Raw genomic sequence first — 23577 nt, 5'->3', positions numbered from 1 at the left:
AACGTATTCTTGCATTGAGGGAGTACTTGAGTGGAGGCCCAATGTCCATCTGCTACCTTAATACTAAACCTATAAATATATGCACATAGATCTAGTTCCCCATCCTCATATATAAATATATTTGCATATATGTGCATGTTTGTCCTTCCATTTTCATATTTTTCTTTTAAAAAAAATTAACTTATTCTTTTATGGGTCATTGGTTTTCTTTTTGTTGTCATCGCTGTGTTCTCATTCATCGCTTTGTCTTTGTATGCCTTGTTTTTTGGTGCATATTATCTCTACAGATCTATCTATATAAGATAGGCTGGAGGAACAGTATGGAAGAGAAAATAACAGACTGATGGTTCCAGGGGGACAGGAGAGAGGGGGAGGTGGGGGTAAGGAGGTGGTATTGACCAACCCAGGGACAGAGGAGTAACAAGTGATCCAAAATTAGTGGCAAGGAGGGTGTGAGAGACCAGGTAGGGATTCAGCAAGGGCAATGTAACTGAGAACAATTGCTGAAACCCAAATGAAGGCTGGGCATGATAGTAGGACAAGAGGAAAGTAAAAGGAAATAGAGGAAAGAACTAGGAGACAGAGGGTATTTATAGAGGTCTACATACAGGCATGCACATATGTAAATATATTTATATAGGATGGTGGGGAAATAGATGTACGTGCATATATTTATAGGTTTAGTATTAAGGCAGCAGATAGGTACATTGGACCTCCACTCAAGTATTTACCCAGTTGCCTTCTTTTGGCTACTGATACTGAACTTCTTCATTTCTTCCCACAGTTGCTGTTGCTGTTATTAGGTGTCCTTGAGTTGGTTCTGACTCATAGAGAACCTTATGTACAACAGAATGAAAGACTGCCCTGGTCCTACATCATCCTGACAACTGTTCTTATTTTTTAGCCCATTGATGTAGCCAATACATCTGACCGAGGAGCTTCCTCTTTTTTTTTTCTTTTGCCCCTCTACTTTATGAAGCACGAGTTCCTTCTCCAGGGACTGGTCTCTCCAGATAACATGTCCAAAGTTCTCAAGACAAAGTTTCATCATCCATGCCTTTAAAGGACAGCAATCTAGCTGTACTTCATCCAAGTCAGATTTATTTGTGCTTTTGACAACCCATGGTACTTTCAATATTCTTTTCAAGTACCATAATTCAAATTGTCTTCCTTACTCACTGTCCAATTTCCACATGCAAATGAGGCCATTGAAACTTCAGTTGGCTCAGGTATACTTTTGTCCTCAGAGTAACATCCCTGCTTTTCAACACTTCAAAGGGGCTTTGTGTAGCAGATTTACCCAATGGGGAAATCTCTTGACTACTGCTTCCATGAATATTGATTGTGAATCAAAGAAAGACAACATCTTTGAAAACTTCAATCTTGTCACTTACTGGTTCAGTTGTGAGAATTTTGCTTTACTTCACATTGAATTGCGACCCATACTTAAAGCTGCAATTCTTAATCTTCATCAGCAACTGCTTCAAGTGCATCTCACTTTCAGAAAGCAAGGTTGTTATCACCTGCATATCCAAGGTGTTGATATCCTTGAATACTGATGCTGTATTCTTCTTCATATAATCCAGCTTCTCTGATTATTTACTCAGGGTAATGACTGAATGAGCATGGTGAGAAGATACAATCCTGATAGTTTTGGGTTGTTTTTTAATTTAAAACCATGCAATATTCCCTTTTGTACAACTACCTCTTGATTCATAAACAAGTTCTACATGTGCACAATTAAGTGCTCTGGAATTCTCATTGTTTCCAAAGCTATCCATAATTTACTGTGGTCCACACAAATGTTTCTGCAAAGTCAATACATCACAAATAAACATCTTTTTACTATTCTCTGCTTTCAGTCAAGATGTATCTGATGCCAGAAATGATATCTCTTTTTCCATGTCTTCTTCTGACTCTGGTCTGAATTACTGGAAGCTCCCTGTCAATATATGGCTACCACTGTTGTTCGATGATCTTCAGCCAAATTTTACTTGCATCTAATATTAATTATATTGCTCTAAATTTGAGAATTCCTTTGGGTCACTTTTCTTTGGAATAGGTAACACTATGGATCTCTTCCAATCAGTTGGCCAGGTAGTGGTCCTTCACATTTCAGCACATAGATGAGGGGGTGCTTCCAGTGCTTCACTGGTTTGTTACAACATTTCAGTTGGTATTCTCTCAATTCCTGAAACCTTGGTTTCGGCTAATGCTTTGAGTACAACTTGAACTTTTTTCTTTATTATCATTGGTTATAGCTACTTCCTAAAATGGTTGAATGTTGACTCCAGTTATTTTCGGTACAGTGACCCTGTGTATCCTTTTCACCTTCTTTTTATGCTTCCTGCATCTTTTGATATTAGTCTCATAGTATCTTTCAATATTGAAACTTGAGGCTTGAATTTTGTTCTGAGTTCTTTCAGTTTAACATATGCTGAACATGTTCTTTTTTTGATTTCCTAACTCTAGCTCATTGTGTATTTCATTATATCTTACTTTGTCTTCCCAAGTTGCCCTTTGAAATGTTCTGTTCAGCTCTTTGATGTCATTTCTTCAATTTGCCTTAGCTAGTCTACGATTAAGAACAAGTTTTTAAGAGTCTCTTATGATATCCATTTTGGTCATTATTCTTCCTTTCCTGCTTTAACCCCCCACCCCACCCCATTTTATTTGGAGCTCTTAAAGATATTATAACAATCCTGAGTTCAATTGGATAACGCATAATTGTACAATTGCTGCCACCATCATTTTCAAAATATTTCTTTTTCATGAACTTTGTTATCTTTCCTGCTCCTTAATGACTTTTCACTCAAGGTTGGATTTTGGACTTGTTCTACTTTTCTTCAGCTTCAAACTGAATTTAAATATAAGCAATTTATGGTTTGTTCCTTAGTCTGTCCCTAGTCTTGTTTTACCTGCTGATATTGAGTTTCTCCAAGGTCTATTCCCAAAGAGGTAGTCAATTTGATTTCTGTGTGTGCTCCATCTGGAAAAGTCCACGTACATAGTTGCTTTGTGTGTTGTTGAAAACAGGGTATTTGCAATCAAGTAATCATTGGTCTTGACAAACCCTATCAGGTAATCTTCAGTTTTGTTTTTATTAACAAGGCCGTATTTCCTTCCTTCTGTTTCCAACTTTTACATTCCAACTCCCACAATTATCAATGCATCTTGATGACATGTTTAATCATTTCAGACTTTAGACATTGGTAGAATTTTCCAATTTCTTCATCATTAGCTTTAAAGGTTAGTGTATAACTTTGAATAATAGTTGTATTGATTGGATTTTCTTGTATGTAGATGCATTGTCCTATCACAGACAGCACGATATAATTCACCAAGAAAAATTTGAATTAAACACCACTGCTCTTGAATCTGTCATTCCCAGGGAAAGTAAAAGATAGATTTGCTGATTCAAAGTAGCCAATATCACCCATTCTACTTCACAAGATATTAATCCATTTCATTTTTCCTTATAACAAATCTCTGAGTAATATCACAGAACAGAGGGCAAATAACTACTTCGGTCAGAGAGTTCGTAAGTGGTGGATCTGATGTAAATTCCTGTGTCAGTATAAAACAGGAAGACAGTGGGCTTGACAAGGAAAGTTTAATAAAGACAAATGAAAAACAATGGATGCATTTGAATCATGAAGTAACTGAAGAATAGTGAGAGCACAGTGACCAGAAGAACAAACAAGTGTTTCTGGAAAGAAGTTCAGTCAGAATGTTCTTTAGGAGTGAAGGTGGCAACACTCTGTTTCACATACTTTGGATATGTGAGACTTGGGATAGAGAGACTAGTCCCTGGAGAAGGACATCATGCTTAGTAAAGTAGAGGGTCAATGACAAAGAGAAAAACTTTCAAGGAGACAGAGTGATACCGTGGCTGCCAACACTGGGCTCAAATATAACAATTGTGAGTACGGCGATGTTTTGTTCTGTCGTTATAAACTGGAATCTACTTGACAGCACATAACAACAGCAACAAAAAGAGAATGTGTGGGCTGGGACTGGAAGAATGAGGAGATGATTTTTTTTTAAAACTTAAATTTAACAGTATTAACAACAAAAGAATTATATACATCAACAAGTTATTTCAAACTCATGAGTTTGGAGAGTTGGGCTTTGAATGTCTGGTTATACACAAGCAGATTATCAAGGGTTTTGGTGGACTTGAACATCAAACCTTTCAGTTAGCACTAATTTTCTACTTTATTTCTACCAGTTATATTTCAAATTAGCATTACAGAAACACATCTTTACTGGTGACTACATAATCATAACATGATTTAGTTCAAATGTAAAGTACATAGTAGAAAAATATAAATAGAAATATTGCTAACTGCTATATAGTTCCACATGTATTTGCATGTCACAAATATTCTAAATACAGAATCTAAAAGGTTTTTGTTTGCAAACTTCTTTTGTAGAATTTGAACCATACATCTTCAGTTTAAAGAAAAATCTGTAAGTTGTTCATAGGTATCAAATTTTGTACTAAATTGAATTTTCAGAAAAAAATGTAGTTTATTTTTATGCCATAACTTATTATAAATTAAAAAATCAGCTTTTGAAGATTCAGTAACTTTTTCATATGCACACACTTGGACACAAATATTAGCACACTATAAATCTTTAAAACTGGGTTTTCCTATTTTTCAGATCAGCTTATATCACATAACTTTTCCATAAACGTCAAGGTTTTATTAAAATGGCATCACTCCATTATTATTCTTGAATAGAGTATCTCCTGTATCCCTGTCTGTGGAACATCAATTCCAAACAGCAGAAAATGTCAATGTGCAACTACGTAGCCAATAGCAAAAGATGTACCTCTAGAGATAGAATGCACTTGCACTTAATTAGAACTGTTTGAATTTTTTTCGCACTTTCAACAAAACAGTCAACTTATCTAATGTCATTTTCTCTGCGTCTTGATTTTACCAACAAAACATTAAGCTGTTGTGTAAAAATAAGAGAATTTAAAAAATACTTGGGGGCTCCCCCCAAAAAAACCCTGATGCTCACTTGTTGTTGTTTTTTGTATGTGAGGGGGACAGTGCATTTGGAGTTTGTTCTGCCAGGTCAGACCGCTAATCAAGCTGTCTATTTAGAGGTTCTGAAAAGATTGCTAAGAGTATGCAACAAAAAAGGCCTGTTTGGGTAATGAATGCACAAATGTGCTTTATACAGTTGATGTATATATGGACTGTGTTAAGAGTTGTTATGAGCCCCCAATAAAATGATTTTTTTTAAAAAGGCCTGATTTGTGGCAGACAGAAGACTGGGTGCCATCTGGACAATGCACCTGCACACGCAGCCATCTCAGGGCGCCAGTTTTTGGCAAAAACCCAGCATGCCTCTCTTGCCCCACACACCTTTCTCCAGACCTTGCTCCATGTAACTTCTTTTTGTTTCTGTGAATGAAGAGGCCATGCAAGGACACCATTTAATGATGTAGAAGAGGTGAAGAAAAAATGAGGGAGGTGCTGTCAGTCATCCAAAGAGATGAGCTTGAAAAACGTTTCCACGAATGGAATCGCAGATTTGACAAATATCTTAAGTGTAATGGAGAGTACTCTGAAGGGAATAAAATTGTTTTGTTAAAAAACAAATTTTAATATATAGGTTTGGGGGGATACCGCCTCGTATAAAGTGGTAAGTGATTAGCCTCTTTTAGTTACAAGAATGACTCTAATACAGATTTAATACATACTAATACATTGTAGCTTTTCTAAATGGAATTTCTGTAGCAGTAAGCAAGGTGTACAAACAACAAAGTTTACTGAGAACTTCATTAAGTAGGTAGCCACTTCTATTCTTTTAATAATGTTATGATCTGAATATTTTCATCAAAATATAAAAGACATTGAAAATGTATTCAATAAAATTTAGATGACATTAGATGTCACATGAAATGACCAGAAAATATAAGAACATTCTTTTTAAAAAATGTATAGTGTATAATGCATTAAGGTTATGAAGGATATGGTATTTCAGCAAATTTAGAAAATCCAGATAGCTCTTAACAGTATTATTTTAAAACTTCAATTTTTATATGAATTTTTATAAAACTGACTTTAGTAGGAAAGCCACAGCAAATTATTTAATACACTAATTTTCAAGTAATATTTTAAGTTCCTAAGACATTATAGTTTTGGGGGGTTCAGTATTTACACTACCTATACTAGGGAAAATTAATAAGTTAGTTACCTATTATAATGTGAAAGGAAATCTTTCTGCTAATTTAAGATAGTTCACACTACTGGCTTCCAACTTGGAAACTGAAAGGTGAATTAGTCAGTTAAGCAATAGACGCCCAAAACTTCATAGGCAGCAAAATCATAGTAGGAGTAGCCTAACAAGGTGATAATGGATAGAAATGCCATCCTTACTGTGCTATTGAAACATGTGAGCTTAATAGCCTTGACTGCCAACAGAAACTTTTAGGGTTTTTGTTGTTGTTGTTAAAGCTCTGAAGCAAAAATAAAACTGAAGTCCATGACAGTAGACAATTTAAAAACTAAGTCTTAAAAAAATACACTCACCACACACCCTCTGCCACTGAGTTGATTCAGGCTCAGCAACTCTAAACAGAGTTTCTGAGGCTGTGAATCTTTTTTAGATATGTTAGTATCTTGAAATTCAGACTCTGCCAGCAAGGTCAAGCAATAAAGGAAAAAAAGCAACTGATCTACTCAATTACTCATCCATTCATTAATTCAGAAAACAATGCCCCCCCATGCTTATTTTTCCCCCAACTGGCATATAATACACATATCATACAATTCACTAGTTCAGTCACACCAAGAAGAGTTGTATAATCATCACCAAAATCAGTGTTAGAACATTTTCAGTGTTCTTATCACAGGCCAGACACTGAGGTAAATTTGATTTAAAGATGGTCACAATCTACTGGGGTTAGAGACACACACGACTGAGTTATGCTGGTAAGCCAGCTTATCAGAAACAAAACCCATGAATTGAAGCCAATTTCCAAAGGTGTAAATACTTGTACTCTCACTATGGCCAACTTCAAGTTGGAAATTACTTCAAATTCTTTAATATTTAAATATCATCTCTCTTACACAAATAGGCATTAGCTCCAGCACTCTATAACTAATAATGCCAATTAAATGATTGCAAGTTAGCACCAATAAGTGCTATAAATAGATATCTATAAAAGTGCTGTGGTTTAGAATAGTTTCATGAAATACGATTAATTTCAACAAGTATTCCTTGTTCTTTGGTTATTTTTAAAGCATGTTATTCAGTTCTGCAGAAAGTTTAATAATCAGTAAGATTATTCTCTTATTCTCATTCTTCTCAAATTGCATATGAACTGGAAGATGGCCAAGGCAATTACATAAATAAGTGAAGTATGAGGCACTATATTACTGGTGGCTCATGAAGGCAAAATAAAGGAAATTTTACATTACTACAGAACAGAGTATTAGGGAAAGTCTCCCAAAGATGTGTCAGTTAAGATGATCTTTTTGAAATATATATATGGGGTTCTGCCTAGCATGTGGGAAAGATGGCAAGCTGAGAGAGAAGAGCTGAAGGAGCTATGTGAGCAAAACTTCAAAATTAGTCACATGTTCAGTCATCTCATTTGATAAAATCTACAGAGACACAGAAAGAACTAATTCCTATTTAAAATAGTTTTTTTTCACAGGTATTGGCTCACTTTCATTGTTACCGCGAATACTAAAACTGCTAGTAATATTACCTACAGGTGAGGAAAGAGTCTATGTAGTGAAACTAAAGGAGGGTGAGGCAGCTAATGCAAAATTAGAAACTCCATGGCAGAGTCATGTTAAACTCATAATGACCTTACAGGGCAGAACAGAACCGACCCTTTGGATTTCCGAGACTTTAAATCTTTATGGGAGCAGTCAGTCTCAGCTTTCTCCGAAGGAACAACTGATGGGTTCGAACTGCTGACCTGTTTAGCAGCAAAATGTGTAGCTCACTATAGCATACTGGTTAAAGATTTAGGAAAGGACAGTACTACAAATCATATGGAACAGGGGTTGGAAGGAGGAGAATCAATGACTTGACTGTGGACTCTTAGGCATCCCTTACTAATATTCTGCATCAAAACTTTATATAACAAAGTTGACCATCAAGTTCGACACACTTTCATAAAGACAAGCTGTGTGTTGCACAGCTCCAAGTGGAACCATTTTTAACTGATACAGCCATATATGCGTCCTGGAGGTATAGTGGATTAAGCTGGGTTGCTAAATACAAGGTCAGCAGTTTGAAAGCACCAGATCCCCTAAGGGAGCAATAAAGACTGACAGCAATAAAGACTGACAACCTCCAAAACCCCAAAAGGGCAGTTCTATCAGGCTGGTGGGTCACTATGAGCCAGAATTGGTTCAATGGCAGTGAGCTTGGAGTTTGGTTTGGTAGCCATAGGCAGCAGAACTGACACTAGTAGATGGTACAGGATTAAATGACTTCAGCCATAGGGAAGAAAGTTGAAAAACATAAAAGACACTAACCCACTATGAAGCTTCATTTCAATAAAATTGATAGCAACTTGTAAGATGGGCAACCAGAATATCATTGATAAAGTACACCAGAGAAATTCATTTACATAAATTATTTACTTAAAGCACACACAAGATTTCTAAATTCACATATAATTACTTAATTTTAGGTCTAGAAAAAATCTTTAAAATAATTTCCCGTTACTTTATCCTTTTCTTTTTTAATAGATGACCCAGACCCACATCTAGAGTACTTCATAAACTGTTTGCAGTCACATAGAAGCAAAAAGACATACATTAGAATGCAAGTTTCTGGACTTCTTTTTAACAATTAAATGTTAATTCATGCAAACAACTTTTCACTCAATAATCGTCTAACAGGTTCTACTCTACATGCTGTATTAGGCTGCCTGGTTACCGCTCATGATTATTAATCCAAAAGCTGGAAGTTTTAGTCCACCCAGAGGAGCCACAGAAAAAAAGAAATGGAAATGCTATGGAAGGCAGTTCTATTCCGATACACATGGGTCACTATGAGTCAGAATTGATTTGATGGCAACTGAGTTGGTTTTTAGGCATAAAGTTAGTCTGTGCCAAGTTTAATGAGACATATGGATTTTATGCCAATTTAAGATTCTAAGACATTTAATTTTTTTCCCCAGCAAAAACAGTGGGTTGCTGCATTACTACATTAGGAAAAATTCTAAGTGAAAAATAAAAATCAAACTATTCAGGGGTAGATTTTCATGCTGCTAATTAGTGACAATAGGGCTAGAATTCAGGTTCCCTACAATATAATGCAGTGATGTAGCCATTATCAGAAGCTAACGGCCAGTTGAGAAGTACTATTAGTTTAATGAAAACCTGCAATATTACATCCCTCGGTGCAGAAAACACCAACCAAACAAAAAGACTTCTAACCTTACTTAGGAGGAAATTAGCTGGCAGATAATCCAGTTAAGAATGACACAGGGCAAAGAGAATCTGGCACCCCCCCCCCACACACACACACAAAAGAATGACACAAATCTATTTTAAAGTATGAGTTTGCACTTCTTGTGCAAAGTTATCTATTTTCCGCCTCATTTTAAATAATTGAGAATTTATATAGTCAAATCAGAAACATCTTATAATAATCTTTCAGGGAAAGTACATGTTTATTTCAACACTATTTTAAATGCTTGAAATACTAGCTAACTTCTTTTTGCAAATGCTTTCAATTACAAATTATTCCAACACTTTTTAGATCCTTCTTCATTATCATTCATTAAGCCCACCTACTCAGTGCCAGATAACAGTGGTAGATCTTGAATTAAGGAGGTAAATTTGAGTTTTTCTATTTTCTTTTAAGGTTATTTTATACACTGAAGAAGGAAATGAAGAGACCTTTGCAACAGAGAACTGCAATTGAGTGTGGTCAGCTTTATGCCAGCTATGTGTGCACAGGGAGAAGAGGGCTGAGGAAAGAGACACTGACCCTGAATAATCACCAAAGGACTACTCAGATTGAAGGGAACACACTGGCTCATAACAGCAGGCAACAAATACCTTCATATCAATGTTCTCTCTTAACAAGGCAAATATTGATCATAAAAAAGTCATTCAAAACAGGATCATAGGCTACATAGGCAGTTCCTCGGCATCTAGTAGTATAATTTTGGAGCTAATAGCCTGGATATGTGCATCAAAAATATAGGTGACTGATTCGAAGATGCCAATATTGGTTTGGATTATGATGTGCATGCATGTTGAAACAGCAGACTTAGTCATGAATCCTCCGTTCATTCTACATTTTAAAAAATTGACTGCATTGTTTGAAGTTATCATTATCAATAGAAATCAGAAGCCCTATGACATGTTACTATATTTCTGAAATGCCAAAGTTCAATTAAAGTGATACATGTGTATAAACATCATCATCAAGAAAAATTTATATTTGCAAGAAAACAGCTGCCTTTATAAACTTCTTATTAAAGTTCCCTTATATACAATCTGAAAGATGAGAGGAATCTCATAGTTCAATAGAAAGATAATTATATGTTTAATTTATATATATATATATAATTTTTTTAAGGTTATGGGACATTATAAACATAATAGGGAGAATTATTTCATATTTTCATTAGGCAAAGACATGCATGCAAATGCAATGCATTTTTGGTAACAGAACACAAGAAGACCAAAAACAAATGCCAACACCCTATCTTGAATTTAATATACATAATCGATAACCCTAATATTCATTTTTCAAATTGAGTATTTGTAAAATTGTTAAGAAAATCAAGAATCTCACTGACTACTTCACTAATGATTTTATTTAAATGTAATTTTAATTTGTTTTTCTTTCATAATGATTGTAGGATCTCTTCTGTAATACTACAGACAGGAAAAAGAAAAAGAAAGGTCCCCAAATCAAAATTCTTAAGTATTTACTGTAGTAACAATCATAATGTGATGCTGACAGTATACCTACAGGGAAACTATGGCATTAAACTGATAAACATTTTTGCTGTCTGCAAAATGGATTGAAAGGGGCAGAGAAAATCAGTAGATAAATTGGATTTTCAATTCATCTAAAATTAAATTAGACATAAAAGTCTTTAAATTTCCTAAATACTTTTTAATAGGTTTCCATCGATGTTTCCTTGGGTGGACATTTGCACTGTACTAACATTTAAGACAGGTTTAGCTCTAGCAGAGAACACAGAAAATTACATAAATAGATACAAATTAATGCTCTGTAAATATGGTGTTCAACTGCATATTCGAAAGACTTGGCTGTATGGATAAATACTACAGCTGTCTATCTTTAAAATCCATTAAATGAAAGATTCAGTGTCTCCTTCATAATATGATTTCACTATATAAGATAAAGTTCTGTGTTTTTTTTAGCCACAGATAATTCTATCTACTTGCTATTACATGGCTAGGCAAGGGAACTATTATCAATATTATTGTCTAACATTCTCCTCAGGGACAAATTCGATACAATTCAGATTATACAGGTCAAATGGGAAGTGATAACATCTCCATTGAATAATGAAGAGCAATTCATTTCATGATAGAGTCTCATTTTCTTGCCCCTTTTCTCCATAGACTAGTTCTAGAGTATACTTTTTAAAAGTATACTTATACTTAAAAAGTTCTTCTTTTTAAAAACGGGTTACTGTGATTGCACAACTCATTTTAAAGGCAATTTAACCATGTGGAGGGGCGAGGGAGGAATGTTCTACAATTGATAGGGTAATGGTTGCACAATTCTCAATGATATGATTGACCAATTGAATTATATGATATGCAAATTATGTGCCAATAAAACTTTAAAATGGGTTATTTAATGCTAAATCTCCTCCCACAAATATAAGCATAAATTTTCTTTGTATAGTAATTCTTTGTTTTAGTAGTTGAAAATATTCTCTTGAGTACCTTATCACCATTTCAAAAAGATTCAATAAAGTCTCTATTCACCTCTTTCATAATTGGTCAATTTACATTTATTTCTTCGATGTTTTATTTTTTAATTTTCTAAATCAACCCTAACCAACCTATGGCTTTTATTCTATGCCTTCCACAATTTCTACCTTGTGTGCACTTAACTTTTATAGTATAAAGTTTCTTGGCAGTTATTCCATAAATAAAGTGCAGAATAATGTTGACCAGAAATGGAATTTTTTGGGGGGGTTGGGGGGGCGCTTTTCTTCATCTACATGGAAGCCTCTGGACACTAGAGGCTAAAACTTGGTTGGCATTTCAAAAAAAATTCTATTTTGCAAATCTAATTTACTTTCCACTGTCAGTCATAGGAGTTTCCCAGCATTATGATTTCTAAAGTACCTTCTTCCTCTTGTTTCCTTCATCCCTTTCCATCAAGTGTCCATGTTCAGTGTTACTCCCCACCCCCTTCCCTGCCTCCACCCCCATGCATTAGCTGTAAAATAGATGTAAAGCTTGGTGTAAGTCCAAAAATTTTATGATCAAAATACATACTTAGCAAATTGTTTGGCTAAATCTTTCATGTATGATGAAAGATTATTACCACAATTCATTAGCAAATTACAGACTTTGAAATGTAAGCAGACAAATATTTGGCCCTATATCAATCAATTTGGACCAGCTGGGTAGAAATTCACACAATTTCAGGAAACCCGGGAAGTGAGGTGCTTTTCATTTTTCATTCAATTGAAACATTAAAGAAAAATTATCATTCTACAAAAATGTCCACTTTTCAAGAATTTAGTAGAGTCATTCTGAATTGGGTTTATTTCCAATTAATCATTACTTTAGTGACCAATAAATTGATCATCTTTCTTATACTTAGTTGTGAGCGAACAGTGCTTAATGTCCTCTGAGGTACCCTAATACTTGACCATTATAATCCAGTCAAAAAGCTAAATATATAATAACAATTCTATTGCCTTTAAAAATGTTGAGGTTGGGACTTCTATATACACTAAATAGGCATGGAAAGTCATTTTTCACCAGTAAATAATATCATTAACATTTTCCCTCTGAGCCTCCCTAACCTAGTAAGGTGACCCTGTACAAAGATCCTGATTGTCTGCTTTGGTTAAGCTACAGGGCCATATCTGATGACAGCTGTACTTGGAGAGCAACTTAAAACAAATTTCATCTTAGTGGCATCTAATCCAGTCCTTGGTACAAGGCGCATGGAAAAGTCAGTGTCAAAATTAAACAATGCCGGCTTTGCAATGAGCAGATGCTTTTGCCTTGCAGCTGTAAAAACCGTAAAACAATCCAGTACTCTACTGTCTGGTCACGCAATGACTACAAAGCAATGAATACATTTTGCCACTTATAGTGAATGTTTACGATGAGTCTTTAAAGTCTTTTTTTCTTTAAAGGGGGGGGGGGCATATTGAGGGTAATGAAAAGAATCTATCCTTAAAATGAACAATAGAATTTACTTTAAAAATATATTTTTATCACACTAATATGTATAAAAAAGAATAACTCCTTAAGTGAATAGCATTACAAGATGCACAAGGCAAATTAAACAAAAGATTACCATAAAGAGATGTCCTACGATATTATAGCATAATTACTTTTGGCATAAAAGGATAAACATGTAAATAATATTTTTGCAGTCAGCCCTTATCTTAATAAACCTGGTCCATGAACTAATTTATGTTTCTGAGCACTTTATAATCACTTATCCATCTTATGATATACTTTCATGGTATTTGCTAGGAGTGTAGGGGGGTGTTTGAGGAAAATGAATGAAAAGGTTATTATTCTGATTTTAGAAGTGCAGAAAACTTGAAAGTCAAAGTATTTCTCAGCTTAAATAAGATGGTACTTATGAGACCTACAAAGAAAAGTCTGCTTTCACAACCCTTACCTTACAGTATCCTGACATTCAGGAATCTAGAGGTTAATATTTTAATTCAGAAACAAACTCTTTTTTTATGTTCTGAAGGGCTCTCTAACCACTGTATCAGTGAAACCAAAAGGACTGCCCACCTGCATGGTCATGATCAATCTCCTTCTATTAACTGAGGTTCTAGTTTGAAAGATGGCTTTTTATTTGACCTGTAAGAAATAGAATGGAGCAGTCTTTCTTATTTTAAATAGTCTCTTACACAGAGGAAAAATAACAAAAACCAGTAGTTTTTTCTTATCAGTAAACTTTTTCTGCAGTCTTCTTTCCTGTCCCCAAGGATATCAACGGATTAGATGTTTTTTTGTTGAATAAAGGTTTGGGGATTCCCTTCATACCCCTCTCAACCTATAACTTACATTTTAATGAACAAGTCCCAAAGTAAAAAATACATCAGTAAGAAATAAATCTAATTTTATATTAAATATAAAAGAACATAAGCTACCCGTTGATTAAAAGTCTTTGAAAAATAAAATCTAAAATACTTTGTGATTGCTTTGTGAACTCTTCATAAAATGTAATTAAAATAAACATGAACCATTGGCGCATTATGCCTTTTAAAATATAAATTCTAAACATTCATTTAAGTGGTTAAACTTAAAAAAATATAAAAACTATGAGATGTTTACAATTATTATTATTAGGTTATATGCTATAAGTATGATTTACGTGTAGTTTTCATTGTATAGTCAATTAAATTTGAATGATAGCGTCAGTAATATATGCCACCAAACAAATACAAATCATATCATTAAAATAAATAACAAAAGAATTACACATACTATAAAAACATCCAAAGTAACTGCCATGAATTTCTAGATTTAACTTCTTATAGCTTAACTCAACGGATCTTAGAATAGAAGCTAATTCTTTTACAATGTCAGTATTGCAAGTTATAGTATGTGTGTCTAGATTAACAGCTTTTTAAGGGTAAAATATAACAACTATAAATTTTTAGAAACTGGATATGCTCATATTTTCTTATTTCATGAAAACTTTGGTTACTAACCAGTTATGCTATCAGAACGGTGTGAAAATATTTTGTTTGGAAGGGTACACTAACTTTAAGGTTAATTAAAAATTTTCAATTCACATTTAATATATTTTAATACATTATGTATTTTTATGGAATCATATAGAGATTTGTAAAAATGGTTTTCAAAAAAAGGTTCTCTTGTACATGCGTTTTATCCTTTTGGGTCCTTTCAATACAACAATATGCTCTTAAAGTATATATTTTACTCAAAAAATACATAAGTCAAATCAAAAGCTAACAGATGTGTGACTTCTAATTAGTTATAATAATCTCTGCTTCAATGCCATTAGAATGAGCCTTTCTTTTCTTTTGAAAACTAAAAAAGCTCTCCTTTGAATTTTAAACTGTCAGGGTTCTTCAAAGTCAATGTACAAAATCTGCTTTGATTAAAATTTTGGACATCTACAGTGATAACTTTATGAAAGGAAAATATTAAATTATAATTATCCTAAACAGACACAGTCTTGTGAAACTAACCCTACATTCATGTTAAAACACAAAGAGTTGAATATAATGAATTTGATTCATCCTCGGACACAAAGCTTCACCACAGTAAACTCAGTCAACTGTTGCTCTTGCGCCTATATTCATGGTACTTAAATAGCTCACTTTAAAACAAAAAAAACTCCAATTGGCTTTTCATACACCCACCCTCCCCAAAAATAACGCACTTGAAAAACTCAAATGATATGAAAGGCTTCAAGGCCTCTTTTCTCCCTTTCATACCCCCCTTTTTTTATTTCTGTTTGCAGTAATCTGCCTTTCTCTTTCTCTTTCTCATTGCTACAGAGCAAGCGAGGAGGCTCAGAGCTTTGAAAAGGGGGCTCAGTGTGTAATGGGTCTACTAGAATTAATTTACTTGCACCAAATCCATTGAGCACTGAGATCCCCCCGCCCCTCCTCTCTTCTCAAATCATTTGGAGTCGAACGCAGCCCCCAGTCTTTGTAATTCTAGTAAAGCACTTAAAGTGCACAGTAGGTGTTCATGAGGACCATCTGGTCAAAAGCAAAACAAGCTGCTGATTTTGCCTTTGAATAGAATGAAGCAAGTGTGAATTAGTCTCTTCAATTAGCACTATTACAACCTGTCAAGTGCATATTGTAAAACAGGATTATTACAGTATTGGTCACCAGTGCAATTATTTACTCTCTGCCTTTTCTTGCATATAAAAATGTCTTATGTTTATTAGTTTCTGATAACTGAACATAATTTCTTTTAACCCAGGATTTCAAAACTACCATCCCTCAAATCAGGAATTACAAAACGTGGTCTGCAAAGACGTTAGCTGATTGGTATCTTATATAACAAAAGGCACTGTCCCTAACTCTTAACAAAATTTTATTGTTTCTATCTTCTCAAAAAGAAGGAGAAAATACTTCCTTATGCTGGAAAAAACATCCAACTGAGATTATTTTTTTTTTGAATGGGGAGTGGAGGGGTTGTCATTTCCAAATGGCTGAATTGTAGATATTATTTAAATTTATTTCCTATGGGGATAATTTATTAAGACTCACAGAAAACTGCGATATTTTAATACGATCATCACTAATTTATTTGAAGTAGTATGTTTAGATTTCAATTTTAAAATGCAACTTGAAACTTATTATATGCATGCATATTTAAAAAAGAAACTCATAATCTCCTTTTTGAAAGATGAATAAAGGCTTGAATTCATTGCCCAGTTGCTTAAGAAATTGTCTTTCTTTCATTCTTGCTAATGTCATTTGTGATTTCAAATTTTAAAAAAAAATCAAATCATGATATATGCTAATTAAAATTGGTTCTAATTGAGCTTATATATGCCAGTTATCCTGCAGTAAAAACAAACCACTTAAACATTTAATTAAATAACCACACAACTTAATTTACCTTCTTGCACATGCACATTCTCAGCTATCTTAGTCTTCCTCCAGTTCTGTGCCAGCACCCCCTATCCTACCCACACTAGAAAATAAACACACCAATAATAAATACTTAAAACATTTACAAAAAGGCCACGTTAGTTAAGAAGTTATAGTTAAATATACTATTAGAAAATTGCCCATTAGGATGATCTGTAAAAGAATCACTGGAACTGGCATCCAGCGTTAAAGAAAAATATTCAAAATACACATTAGCCAAGGAAGTTCAGAAAGCAGCAAGGAGACAATTAGATACAATATGCAGACCAGACACAAGATTCAGATTTTTCAGAATACGAATTAGTTTTACCCTCCACTGAACTCCCAATTCTTTAGCCCAGACAATTTTAGGGCCTGGTATGATTTATGTATTTAGTTCACTTTTTGTTACTAGTTACAATTCAAACTCCATTGACTTCCCATTTACAATCACTAGTTTGTACAACATAGTATGAATAATGACTACTTTGTTGCTATATACAAAATATATCTTTATAGATTTTAATTTCCCATAAAATCCAACCAATATTAATAAGAATACTGGGAATTCTAGAGTAAGAGAAATTTGGAGAAGAGTGTAATTCCAATAACCATTTCTTATACTTCTCACTCTAATAAATAAATAATAATCCATGATTCTGCACACAAAATACTTAAGTTCCTTATAATTTTTTATTCTGGGTCATACTTTTATTCTGTAAGCCTGTATGAATGACACTTACTCTAAAAAAAAAGTTTTCCTAATAGAAGCTTTTGCAATAGTAGGATGGACAACAAAGAATCAGTTTCCAAGAAAAGTTGGCTTGATTTCAGGGACTTTATACCCTTTTCCACACCTGGGTTTAGGATTTACAATAAGCAAATCCATCCCCCTCCCCCCCATATCTTTTTCTTAATTTAACTCATTTATCGCCAGAGTTACTGCAAAGTGCATAATTACCTGATCAGAAAAATCTAAATTCTCAACATAGAAAATTGATTAAAACATGGTAAACTTTGGTTTAAATTTCCAAAGGAATTTACTATTTTAAAGTAAGAGAAATAACTAATCAAGATCTCCAAATGTTAAGATAATAATAATAATAATAAAAACCCATCACAACCCTCGCCCCCAATCTGAGGGGGACGAACAACAGAAACACGGATGAAGGGAGACAGGGGACAGTGTTAGATATGAAAATAATAATAATTTATAATTTATCAAGGAGTCACAGGGTGCGAGGACAGGGGAGGGCGGGAATAAAGAGGAACTGATACTAAGGGCTCAAGTACAAAGAAAATGTTTTAAAAATGATGATGGCAACATATGTATAAAAGTACTTGATAAAATTGATATATGGATTGCTGTAAGAGTTTTGGCAGCCCCCAACAAAATTGCTTATTAAAAAAGACTGCCATTTATAAGCTGTTTTGCCATAATGGAAAAGGGAAACTTATTTTCTTATGATTACTGGCAACTCTCTCCATTATGATCTTTCTTCTCCTCGAATAGACTAATGTAGGTGGAAAGATTTGTAAAGAGCTTTAGAAAAAAATAATAATGACCTTGGTATCTTAGAAGTTTAAATTAAAATCTAAAGCACCCAAAGGACACAAGCCATGCCTTGTGAGGAAAGAGACCACATTGACAGAATGAACAAACACTTGTACAACTATCAGTGTTTCACCACCAACTTGCAAGAACATATGGTCACTGAGGAATCTATTTGAATTTCAAGCTGCATCTTAAGTTCTACTTCCTAGTCCACTGTTTTTTTTAATGGCATTTTCTTTGTCCAACTATTGTTAAAATCATGCCTGGTTTTCAATCTCATTTCATTGAATAGAAACTTCCTTTATTATTATGTTGTTGAGAGTTAGGTAGGTATATTACAAAAGCTTCCTTTTAAAACTGAAAAGGCTATAATAATTTAAAATACTCTAAATGGTGAGGTGTTATTGTGTCCCCCCCGAACCCATACTACAAAAATCAGTTACTACTATTATTAGAAAAATAATCACTGTTTTGCCCCATTTTAAATTCCTTCCTTTCTCTCGATATAGTTAGTATACTTGGTCAGAATTTATTCTTAGACCAATTAAACCAGACTGAAAATATAGTCTTAAAAGTGGTGATAAAACTAAGTGTACATTTTAGAAAGCATCATTCCTTGCTCATTAACAACAAAAACACATCTATAAAATAAAACTGAAGAATAGTTCTAGGATTTTATTTTTTAATCTTGGTGCAATCAAACTGACTTTCAATCAAACTGACTTTCAACAAAAACAGATGAACTTAAGCGCCACTGTGGATTGTGTGGCTATATCGTGAGAACACGGAGTCCTCCTGAATCCCCCACATATTCCACCAAGTTAGAGGAGCAGGCCTGGATAATGTGATGCGAAGCCCAGGGAGTGTGATCCACACAGTATAAGACAAACCACTGATATTGGAAACAAAAGTATTTTCCTAGCAACTAATATTATAAAATTTCCATTTAAATCAACTAAGCAAAGGTAGAAGGGGCGGGGTGGGGGGGTGGGGGTGGAGAAGAAATGAGAAAGAACTAAATGTTTGTCAAGACATAAAGAATATCAGTCTGTAAAAATATTTCTGGAACATTTTTCAAGTAATGTTTAGAAAATGATATGAAAAAGATTTATTGGTTTGAAGTCCTTGAAGTTTAAAAATATATTTAATAATCTAAATAGTCGGCCATGGAGAACAGTTTCAGCCAACTGTGGCACACAATAGCACATTTACAGAATTTTAAATATTTCTTTTAATAATTAATGTAGTCATTTTGAATCATTCTGCATAGGATATCAGGTGTGAGCAGATTGCATTAACACTGCTTAAACATATCAACTTGTCAGTATGGCCAAGTCGATTTCGAAAATATTTGCAGTATTTTCCCATCGAAACAGTAATAAAGGCAAAATAAATATATGCCACTACTTTATAATCACCGAACATTAATGAATATTTTATGTCTTTTTAAATCTCCCTGTTTAATTTAAAAGGGTGAAATTAAGTCTCCTCCCTGCAATATGCCAATTATCTGTAAATCAAACAATAACTTGGCCATTATGCTCCTTTTTGTTAATATAAGAGAAGCTAATTTGAAAGCACTGAATGGCATTTTTAGACTATCAAGTTAATAGTCCTTTCTGCCCCCCTGTGGAAAAAAGTTGAAACGCACTCAATGATGGCAACTGGCAATGCTTTAAAAGGTGGGTGGGGGGTGGGAAGTGTTGAGTATAAAAATTTCATTCAGAATGAAAAAGAAGTCTATCTATATATAACCATCAATCTATATATAACCATCATGTACTGTCCTATTCTCAAATTCAAAAAAGCGAATCAACAATAGTGTGAAAATTACCTTTCATTTGCTTTTTGATTAAATTGGAGTGAATTTTCTTGTTTAATTACAAGCATATAACCTAGGTTTAATGTCATAAAGTTCAAGGAATCTATGATGTAACAATAATAAAACATTATTATAATGTAAAAGTAATGATTCTTCAAGGAATAGAAATTTAAGTATAGGGAAAAAAAGACTACATGCTATGTATATGAAATGTGTACATATTTACAATCTTGAGAGCAAAGAGTTGAAGCTGTGATTCAAATTAGGCTCCAGAAAAATAAAAAACCTGAAGACTTTAATTATCAATCAATAATTATAAGCAGAAATAAAAAACAGAAAATAAACTTTAAAAAATAAACTATATGTCAAGCTCAGAAGTTGAAATTCATTGATAATATAAAAGTAAACCATTAATAACTCAGCTATTACTGAAACAATTCATATAACTGATAAAATTTCAACATGATATTAGTAATTATTTTAAGTTATATGACCTAAGAAACAAATCTATGAAATAATCTAAGATTCAGAATGATTTTCTTTCTCAAAAACATTATTAGAAAATGATTGCAATCTTTACAACGTACAAGATAATGTGACATAGTAACCATTTCCGGAGCTGCTATACCACAACTCTTGTCATAGCCAAGACATTCCCCCAACCACACACCAGTGGTAAAAAGCTGACTTTTAGGTAGGTGGGGCCACAGACATACCAAGAACATACCTCTTCTCTCTTGAGGGAAGTTCTTTTTTGAAACAGTGGCCCTGGTTGGCCATGTTGAAGAATAAGGTGTTTACACGCTAAGTAAACTCTTTTCAGATACTCTGAGTTAAATGAGGATCTCAAATAATTTCTTATTTTAAAAGTGATCAATCAGTCCAAGGCTGAGGTGAAGCTGTCTAAGAAAAGCCACCTCTTATAACTTTTAGAAATAGGCAAGTTATATATTATTAATAATATATTTGAGAACCTCTCAAATAAAACATTCTCCAAAATGTACTGTTAATAATTTCCAAATTAATATCATGAATAATTACTATGAAGCCATAAAAGACATTGCATGAGTTGCTTAATTCTGATATTTTCAGAATTATCAAGAGCTCCCATTTACAACATCTATCTTTCTAGGTCGTCATTTAGTTTATCTACAGTAATCACTGATGCTCCAGTTAATTAAAATTAAGAACCCAATAATGAAACATAAAGAGAGTTTCCAACCAGAACAGATAAGCCCTCTTTAACAGGGTCAACATTAGCTATAATGAGCTACCTTTATTCCTTAGCTGTGAGACATAACTCACCTCTTGAATGGTACTGCTTCCTGAGAAGTTCAGGTTGTACTCCCGCTGGACTTCTCGGTGGGTGATGATCAGCATGAAGTTTTGATTTAATGACTCCTGCAGGGCACTGAAAGGGTTGAAAGAAAAACAAGGAACTCAGAGATGAACAAGTTCTAGCAAGCTTTGCAGCTAGCTGCAAAAACCCCAGGAGTACCCTATCCTCCACACAGGCATGTCCGGACCCAATGTTATCATCTTTTCAACTCCTAAAGGCAAGAGAGCATGCTGAGAACAACCAAGGGGAGTTAACCTGTTAACTCTTTCTCTTCCAAGGTATTTTTAGACTTCAATACTAAACATTTACACACATAAGAATTTTCTATAAGGAAGGCAATACACTATTGTCATATTTCCTCCAATAGAACCAAATTGTCAACTACTATACCAAATTCCAAATATGTTATTAAAATGTATACTCAATGATCAATCAGTTCAATTACAGGAAAAGCAACAGTTCTGGCAGAAAAGAAACAAAACTACTTTTTATACTTCTGCATGTTGTATAACAATAGACATATGGTTTCTGCCAAAATTCAGTAGATTCTATTTCTTTATTAAACTAGTAAGAAAGCATCTTTGGATCTATTTTTAAAAACCCTACTATTATTGCATCATAATAATCTGTACTGCCTATCTTTGATGCAGTTATGCCTTGCACATGGCATCAGGAAAACATTTCCGTGTGTACAAGGACCTCACACTTCTATTGCCCAGCTGATAACTATGTGAAGACATATGAAGGGGCCTCAAAAAATGTGGGGAAATTGGATGAAAAGCTAATGGAATTTTTGAAACTTTCGTATCCATACAACATAAAGATTAAAATTAAGCAACTAAACTACCCCAAGTCTGTCCTGTCTCCCATGAGTTCAAAGGTTCATTAAAAAGACAAATATCTATTAAATACTACTCTGTAGCATGAAACGTTGATTAAAATCTAATGAAATGAGGCAGGAGCTTTTGTCCTTATAGCCTTAGTTAGCACTTAAGCATAATGTCCTAGACACCAAAGATTATTATTTATTGAATAATGAATAAGCCGTGAATTTCTACAACACAATAGTCTTAACATATTTTTGTATCTCACACAACAATGTTACCTTCTGAGAAACTACCATGGGAGTTACAAGTTTGATTCATTTATAAACATTAACTTAATAGCCTGGTATTCTTCAGATGTCAAGGAAACCAAATGAACTAACACAATTCTAGTCCATGAAAACTTCAGTCATATGTAGATAGACAGATACATGAGTGGACTTCCACCAGTTTGTGGTAAAATTCCATTATCCTAAGTATAAGGAGAGTTAAATGAGAACTGAGAATTAATTTCTTAACTCTGGCTCAGTGAGAGAGGAAAGGGGTTAGGGGGAAGAATCAGAATTTAAGAAATATGTAAGTTGGAACATGAAGCCTAAACAAGAGTTTAGTTTACTTGAAAATTTTGCTTTGTTTGAGGAAGGGAAACAGGTGGTACTTTTTAGCTAAGTAATAGGTAGAGGACAACAGCATGTTCATCTACACATACAGTTAATAGATTTATTAAACACTACTATCTGCAGAGCACTGTTCTTTTACTAGGGATACTATGTTAAACAAGAAAAGCAGTCAACTTCTAGAAATTTGCATTTCAGTAAGGGAGACATATCATTAAAAAAATGAATAAAATTGTAGGTGTTGTAAGAACAAGATAAAAAGGAAGGAAAGGGGTGTGTCAAAGAGAATTACTATCAACAGAATAGTTGGGCAAAAGTTTCCCTATAAAGGTAAGATTTAGGTTCAGGCTGATCTGATGAAAAAGACATAGCAGAAGTCTGATCATGTGGGTACTTCTATACTATGATAAGGAATGTTAGGGAACAACAAGTGATCCAAATTGGTGGTGAGGAGGGTGTGGGAGGCCTGGTAGGGCATGATCAAGGGTAATGTAACGAAGAGGAACTGCTGAAACCCTGGTGGGGACTGAGCATGATAGTGGGACAGGAGGAAAGTCAAGGGAAATAGAGGAAAGAGCTGGGAGGCAAAGGGCATTTA

General features: G+C 34.0%; 1 protein-coding gene across 1 annotated transcript in view; it reads right to left on the bottom strand.

Moving 5' to 3' along the window:
• The window catches only part of FAF1 (Fas associated factor 1), a 525932-nt gene that overhangs the window by 265727 nt on the left and 236628 nt on the right, over positions 1-23577 (bottom strand). Inside the window, exon 7 of the mRNA XM_004699438.3 lies at positions 21505-21610. Within this exon, the coding sequence (XP_004699495.1) occupies positions 21505-21610 (106 nt within the window). The remainder of the gene's footprint in view (positions 1-21504; positions 21611-23577) is intronic.

This window comes from Echinops telfairi, unplaced genomic scaffold (genome assembly GCF_000313985.2).
Source record: "Echinops telfairi isolate 266 unplaced genomic scaffold, ASM31398v2 ScPeMD7_443;HRSCAF=831, whole genome shotgun sequence".
NCBI lineage: Eukaryota > Metazoa > Chordata > Mammalia > Afrosoricida > Tenrecidae > Echinops > Echinops telfairi.
The sequence above is the reverse complement of the archived record's forward strand: the minus strand, read 5'-3'. Positions and strand labels throughout refer to the sequence as shown.